At 50.7% G+C, this 7,500-nt stretch overlaps 1 protein-coding gene across 1 annotated transcript in view; it reads left to right on the forward strand.

Moving 5' to 3' along the window:
* The window catches only part of tcf3b (transcription factor 3b), a 36,189-nt gene that overhangs the window by 17,496 nt on the left and 11,193 nt on the right, over positions 1-7,500 (forward strand). Inside the window, 3 exon segments of the mRNA XM_084459087.1 lie at positions 1-12; positions 490-622; positions 823-869. The exon segment at positions 1-12 is cut by the window's left edge and continues 26 nt beyond it. Coding sequence (XP_084315213.1) covers positions 1-12; positions 490-622; positions 823-869 — 192 coding nt within the window.

The following is a 7,500-nucleotide window of genomic DNA, read 5'->3' on the forward strand; positions in this document are numbered from 1 at the left end:
TCCTTCGGCCAGGTAAGAAAAAGCTGTTACGTCTCCCTGTCACACACGCACACACGCACGCACACACACACACACGGCGCTTGTTGTTGTTATCAGTTGAGGGACTCGAACCTACTTTGTGGTGAATTCACCTGGGGTTCGACTCTAAAGCCCGCCCACTTTCCTCACTTCTCTTTTTTTTCTGTCATCTGAAACAAACACTTTTGTTTGTTGAGACCTTCCTCCGTTTCCTAGAAGTGTGTGTATTTGCGCATGTGTGTGTGTGTGTGTGTGTGTGTGCGTGTATTTGCGTGTGTGTGTGTGCGTGCGTGTAGCCGAGTGTCAGTGTCCTGGTGAATCCCAGGTTCGGCCAGCGAGCGGTTGGTTCAACTCACTCCTCAGAGGAGCGCCGACAGTCCCTCCCAAGACGGACGTCCCTACTGGCGCAACCGTTAGCGTGTCCGTGTGTACTAACCCCCCCCCCCCCCCTCCGTGCCCCCCCCCCCCCAGCCCGGGTTCCTGCCCAGCGAGATCCCCATGCCAAGCCCAGACTCCATGTCTCCCTCCGGGCTGAAGGCCGGCGCCCAGTTCTACCCCTCCTACCCCAACAACCCCCGCCGGAGGCCGCCCGACGGCAGCATAGGTACGGTGGCCGCGCTGGGACAAACTCCACGGAGGCTCCACATGTGTTCTATCATACTATGGATTATGTCACAGTGTTGTATGATCTGCTCATCTCTACTCTTTACGCTCTCTCTCTCTCGCACTGCTACCTCTTCTCCCCCCCCCCCCCCACTCTCTCTCTGTCTCTCTCTCTCTCTCTCTCTCTCTCTCTCTCTCTAGACACCCAACCTAAGAAGATCAGGAAACCCCCTGGCCTGCCGTCCTCGGTGAGCATTCACTTCTGCTCCCCTTCACAGCCCACAGCCACACACACACACACACACATATACACACGCACACGCACACACACATATACACACACACACACACACACACGAGCACACACACGAGCACACACACACACACACACACACACGAGCACACACACACACGAGCACGCACACGAGCACACACACACACACACACACGAGCACACACACACACACGAGCACACACACACGAGCACACACACATGAGCACACACGCACGAGCACACACGCACGAGCACGCACACAGACACACACACACACACGAGCACACACGCAAACACACACACACGAGCACACGCACGCACGCACACACATACAAGCACAAACGCACACATACGTTCTCTTTGATGATTCACACCTCTACACACATACTCCGAAAGGTAATCGCACCCACAGAGTAATACACACGGTGATAACACACGCGTGCGCGCACGCACACACACCCTCGCCACACTCAGCCCTCCTAGCTGACTGTGGTTGAGCAGCTTTGTGACAGGTAGGGGTAGAGGAAGGTCTCCACTCAGTCAGACCGCTGGCAGCAGAGAGAGAGAGAGAGAGGGGGGGGGGGGGGGTTGACAGGAGTGGGAGAGGGGTGGGCAGGGGGCCAGGGTGGGTGGGGGACAGAGAGAGACCGCGAGGCCTGGATTTCAAGCTCTGTTCAGATCTCTTATCACACGAGCGCGCCCGAAAACACATATCACACCACCATGAGCACATCAAACAGCTGATTTACCAGTTTGAGCTACAGCAATCCAGGGTGTATTTTTCTTGACTAGTAGCATAGTCTATAATGTGAGTTTAAAATGCAACCGTCGAGCCATCCAACCAACTATAGCATCCATTAAGATGGAAGCTAAGAAGCTATATAGCAAACTCGTAAATCACCTGTTTGATTGTTATAATGTGAAGTGAACACAGCGTTTAAAATGCTCCAGATCTGCCTGTTACACTAGAACGCAGCTCCGGATTTCGAGCGCCAAAATGGAGCTCCGGCCGTATCAATGTTTTGGCCGCAGTAGAGTAATTGTTATGTGCAAATGTAGGTCTTTTTCAGGGAAAACACCAGAAAAACGCAGTAGTGTAATCCAGGCATGAGAGGCTACCTGTACACTGATGTGCTGTGTTTGCTAGAGAGTGTGTCTGGCTCTGCCTAGCCTTGTAACTGTCTGTTCTAAGGGTCTAGCTAGCTTAGCTGTGTAACTTGGCTTGTGTGTCCATGTTCTTAGGGTCTAGCTAGCCTAGCCGTGTAGCTTGTGTGTCCATGTTCTTAGGGTCTAGCTAGCCTAGCTGTGTAGCTTGTGTGTCCATGTTCTTAGGGTCTAGCCTGCCTAGCCGTGTAGCTTGTGTGTCCATGTTCTTAGGGTCTAGCCTGCCTAGCTGTGTAGCTTGTGTGTCCATGTTCTTAGGGTCTAGCTAGCCTAGCCGTGTAGCTTGTGTGTCCATGTTCTTAGGGTCTAGCTAGCCTAGCCGTGTAGCTTGTGTGTCCATGTTCTTAGGGTCTAGCTAGCCTAGCCGTGTAGCTTGTGTGTCCATGTTCTTAGGGTCTAGCTAGCCTAGCCGTGTAGCTTGTGTGTCCATGTTCTTAGGGTCTAGCTAGCCTAGTCGTGTAGCTTGTGTGTCCATGTTCTTAGGGTCTAGCCAGCCTAGCCGTGTAGCTTGTGTGTCCATGTTCTTAGATTCTAGCTAGCTTAGCTGTGTAACTTAGCTTGTATGTCCGTGTTCTTACGGTCTAGCTAGCTGTGTAGCTTCGATGTTCTAAGGTTCTAGTCTAGCTGTGTAGCTTCGATGTTCTAAGGTTCTAGTCTAGCTGTGTAGCTTGTATGTTCTAAGGGTCTAGCCAGCCTCGTAGACGGATCTGTTTGGTGGATCTGGCCCGAAGATTAGCCCTCCTAGGCCTCTGCTCTACTCTGACACTGCGTGTCGTCAATAAGAAATACTGCTCTTATACAAACATTTGTCTGCAAGTGTAACCAGGACCGCTAGCAGCGCTCCGATAACTGGAGCAGACAGACGGGCCGAGGCTAACCTCTGTGGCGGAGCTGGAGGTGTGGCGGTCGTCTGTCTGCCGTGTCTGTCTGAGGGGGCGGTTCGCCCCGGTTCTCACCGTCTACGTCTCCGGGCCGGTCCCCAGAATGAGTCCTGTACCATCAGTCCCTCACAGTGTGGGAGCCATGGCTGAGGTGTTTTATGTGTCACACGATGGTCTGGGTGGCTTCCCCTACTCCCCCCCTCCCCCGTCCCTCCCTCCCTCCCCCCTCGCCTCCCCCAGTCACTGACCCAGTTGCTGGGCGCGGGGCTGCCGCAGAGGCCTCTTAGTCCCTGTCTGAGCCCAGATTAATGACCGCTGATGATCCTGTCTTCCTGCCCACCCCTCCCTCCCCTCTCTCTCCCCCTTCTCCATGACCGCTCTGTCTCCCTCTCTTCTCTGCCCTTTCAACCCCCTCTCCCCCTTCTAGGTCTCTCCTAGCTCTCTCTCTCTCTCGTCCCTCTCCCCCCCTCAGTCAGTAAAGTTGTCCTTCCACCCCATCCAGACCTTCTAATCCTCCAATTCCTGGAATATGGATATTAGGTCCTGACCCGACCCCCAACACTAGGATATTAGGTCCTGACCCGACCCCAAACACTAGGATATTAGGTCCTGACCCTTACCCAGGACTAGGACATTGGGTCCTCATGATCACAACTCTAGGACACTAGGTCCTGATCTTGCCCCCACACTAGGGGCACACCGCCCCCAGTAGGACTGACAGTTCTTACCCTACCCCAACACTAGGTCCTGACCCTACCCCAACACTAGGTCCTGACCCTACCCCAACACTAGGTCCTTACCCTATCCCCAACACTAGGTCCTTACCCTACCCCAACACTAGGTCCTGACCCTACCCCAACACTAGGTCCTGACCCTACCCCAACACTAGGTCCTGACCCTACCCCAACACTAGGTCCTGACCCTGTGGGCCCATTCTCCACCCTGACTGTGTGTGTCCCCCTAGCCTAGCCATATATTCCAGAGAGGGTGTGTTCTGTCATGTGTTGGACTAGGGTTCTGACCAGAGACATACTGGTCCAGAGTGGACTAGGGTTCTGACCCGATCAGTACTGGTCCAGAGTGTGTACTGGGGAACTGGACTCGTACCTACCGGAATATGGACCATTCTGGCTTCTCCTCTTCACCTCTTCTCTAGTTGTGTTTCTGTGGGACGACACACACACACACACACACACACACACACACACACACACACACAGACATGTACAGTCATGCTTACACACACATACACACACACACACACAAACACAAAGTGCACACACACACACACACACAGACATGTACAGTCATGCTTACACACACACACATACACACACACACACACACACACGCACGCACACACACACACACACAATGTTACACTTGTAACCTGAGACCCATTAAAACCCCATTAGCGGGGATTTTACCCAGAAATCCTCTTTCTTTCTCAGAACACCATTATCCGGCAGCCATCATTGTTTCAGTCGCACTCCATCCAGAGCAGGATTCTCTTCCTCATTGTGCAGCCCTAAAGCCTCCTGTTCAACAAGGCTGTTTCCGGCGTGTTCTCTGTGAATGAAGCGGGTTTGAAATCCCTGTTCCCTCACACAGACTCCCCTGGCCGTATCCTAGCTTTGTTTAAGAGCTTTAGATTTCCTCATTCTGTCCCCAACGCTGCTCCTCATGTCTCCCTAGTCCATAAATCACCACCACCTTCAGCTTTTCCCACCTCCTCCTCTCCTCCTCCTCCTCACCTCTTCCTCCTCTCCTCACCCCTCCTCACTGCAACCTCTCCCCCTGCCTCTTCCTTCTTCCTCTCTAACTACCTCATTCTCTCCCTTTCTCCTTCCTCCGTCTCCCCCTTCCTCTCTTTCTCTCTCTCCCTCCCTCCCTCTCCCTCTCTCTCTCTGTCCCTCTCTCCCTCCCTCTCCCTCCCTCTCTCTCCCTCTCCCTCTCTCTCTCTGTCTCTCTCTCTCCCTCTCTCTCCCTCCCTCTCTCCCTCTCTCTCTCCCTCCCTCCCTCTCTCTCTCCCCCTCTCTCTCTCTCTCAGCCAGCTGCCTGTGGAGTTGGCGTGTCTCCAGCGGGAGGCAGATGGCTCTGTAATTAGAAGAGCATCTCTCCATTCCCCTTCCACTTCTGCCTGTTAAATCAAATTACAGACCAAAATCCACACTCTGGATTAGCATTCTTTGCGGCATAGCCTCCCACCTCTCTCTCTCTCTCTCCTTTCTCCTTTTTGTTCTCTCTCTCGTCTCTTTCATTCTCTCACTCCGTCGCATTCTCTCTTTCCTTCTGTCTCTCTTCCCCTCTCTCTCTGTGGAACAGTCCATGTCGGAGAGAGAGAGAGACAGTGAGTGGTGTCATACTGTGTGTGTGTGTGTGTGTGTGTGTGTGTGTGTGTGTGTGCAGAATAGCTATGGAATATTGGAGCCCTGGAGGGACGGTTGAAAAATGTCCAATGTCATTATAGTTGCCTGTTCCATCTATTAGCTTGTAGACCAGAATAGGGAGGGAGCGTGTGTGTGTGTGTATGTGTGTGTGCGCGCGCGTGTGTGTGTGCGCGCGTGTGTGTGTCCGACGCTGGGAGAGGGGGAGGGGCTGTGAGCAGTAGCAGGGCTGTGTCCCTGGTAGGGGTGAGTTCGTGTACAAAAATTTCTAAACGTTTAGAGTGGGGATTATTTTGCGTGTAAACGTGTACACGTTTCACCGCTGGGTGGCGCTATTGCATTATACACAACCGCAAGGACTATACTAACGCTGACTTGCACTTGAACTGATGTGTGCTGTGTGGCTGTTGGCCATCGGTCAGACACAGCACTACAGCGCAATGTGGAGGTTAGGCCTACAGTTAAGACAACTTCTCCCTTCTCAACTCCTTTATTGATTGCCAACAATTAACTATTACTGGCATTTTTAAATAATATATTGTATGTACATAATTAAATAAAAACATTGGCAAGTGTAAGATGAACGCAAAACGGAGAGGCAGGGATTTCTTTCCTTATGCTTTCTTCTCTCTTCTCAACTTCTTTAGGGCTGCTGGTTGCCAACAAATATCTATTAGGCCTAGTAACATTTTAAATTATATAGGCCTATTATATGTAAAACATAGGCAAGTGTAAGATGAAACTGAGACAAGCTGATTTCTTTCCTTCTGCTTTCGACAGCGCTTTATATCACATTAGGCACACCAGTCTCGCTTTGCAGCTGTAAAACAGAATAATACAAATCTAAGCTTATCTTTTAAATCGCCCATTTAATATTTTCGATTTATGCATTTGTGAGTTATGACGTCCAAAATAAAGCACTGATTTCGAATAGAATAGCCTACATGCCCAATAAAATAAAATAAAAGTATTATTAGCCTACCTTTCCATTTTTCTGTGCCTCTCCTCCATGCATTTTTCTGTGCCTCTCCTTCATGCAGAGGGTGACCAATACGCGCGACTGCATTTTCCAGTCCTTGTCTAAGTAGTGACATGTCACTGTCAAGTAAGAGGCCGTGCTCACAGAGGTCCAGCTGTCTGTTGTTATCGCTGTGTAAAGCACTTCAGCGAGCTGGCGCTTAACAGCACTGGAACAATCTTCGTACATTTTCCTGGTTCCGGCTTCGTCTCGGTGGTCTAGCTTGTTTGGGTGTTTCCACCTAAGATGATTTACCATCGACCTTGTGCTGTTTTTGTACACTAATTGTGTGTCACAAAGTGTGCATTTAACTTTGTCTCCTGACTCCCCAATCTTTTCAAAAAACGTCCATGCGAAGCTCATCTGACTAGCACTAGCAGCGCATTGCGAGTTGCTGCCGTTGGTCGCCATTGCGTTGACTAACGTGGAGTGCATATGCGCCAGCTGACATCAAATATTATATTTAGACTAAATAAATGAAGGAATTAAATTAAACGAATACACAGTAAAATGACAGCATATATCACCACAGTCAACAATTAGTATCACCCCACCCCTGAAAAAAATAATAATAATAATTTTAAAACGTTTTTCGTGTAGTGATTTTTTAATAACGTTTATGATCTCAAAAACGTGTACAAGTATAAACGTGTACACGGACTCACCCCTAGTCCCTGGTCACCCTGAGGGAGACAGGAAACCCACACTGTGCCCTGGGACCAATGCCGACACTGTGCTGGGGGACTCACCCCCACACCAGGCCCAGCGCTGGGCCACGGCCCTGTTCTGTTATACTCTACTCTAATCTACTCTACTCTGTTCTACTCTGCTCTGCTCTGTTCTGCTCTGCTCTGCTCTGCTCTGCTCTGCTCTGCTCTACTCTGCTCTACTCTACTCTACTCTACTCTACTCTACTCTACTCTGCTCTGCTCTGCTCTGCTCTGCTCTACTCTACTCTGCTCTACTCTGCTCTGCTCTGCTCTACTCTACTCTACTCTGCTCTACTCTACTCTACTCTGCTCTGCTCTACTCTACTCTGCTCTGCTCTACTCTACTCTGCTCTACTCTACTCTGCTCTGCTCTGTCTACTCTACTCTACTCTACTATGTCTGCTCTACTCTACTCTACTCTACTCTACTATGTCTGCTCTACTCT

The sequence above is a fragment of the Borostomias antarcticus genome, assembly GCF_949987555.1.
Source record: "Borostomias antarcticus genome assembly, chromosome: 26".
NCBI lineage: Eukaryota > Metazoa > Chordata > Actinopteri > Stomiiformes > Stomiidae > Borostomias > Borostomias antarcticus.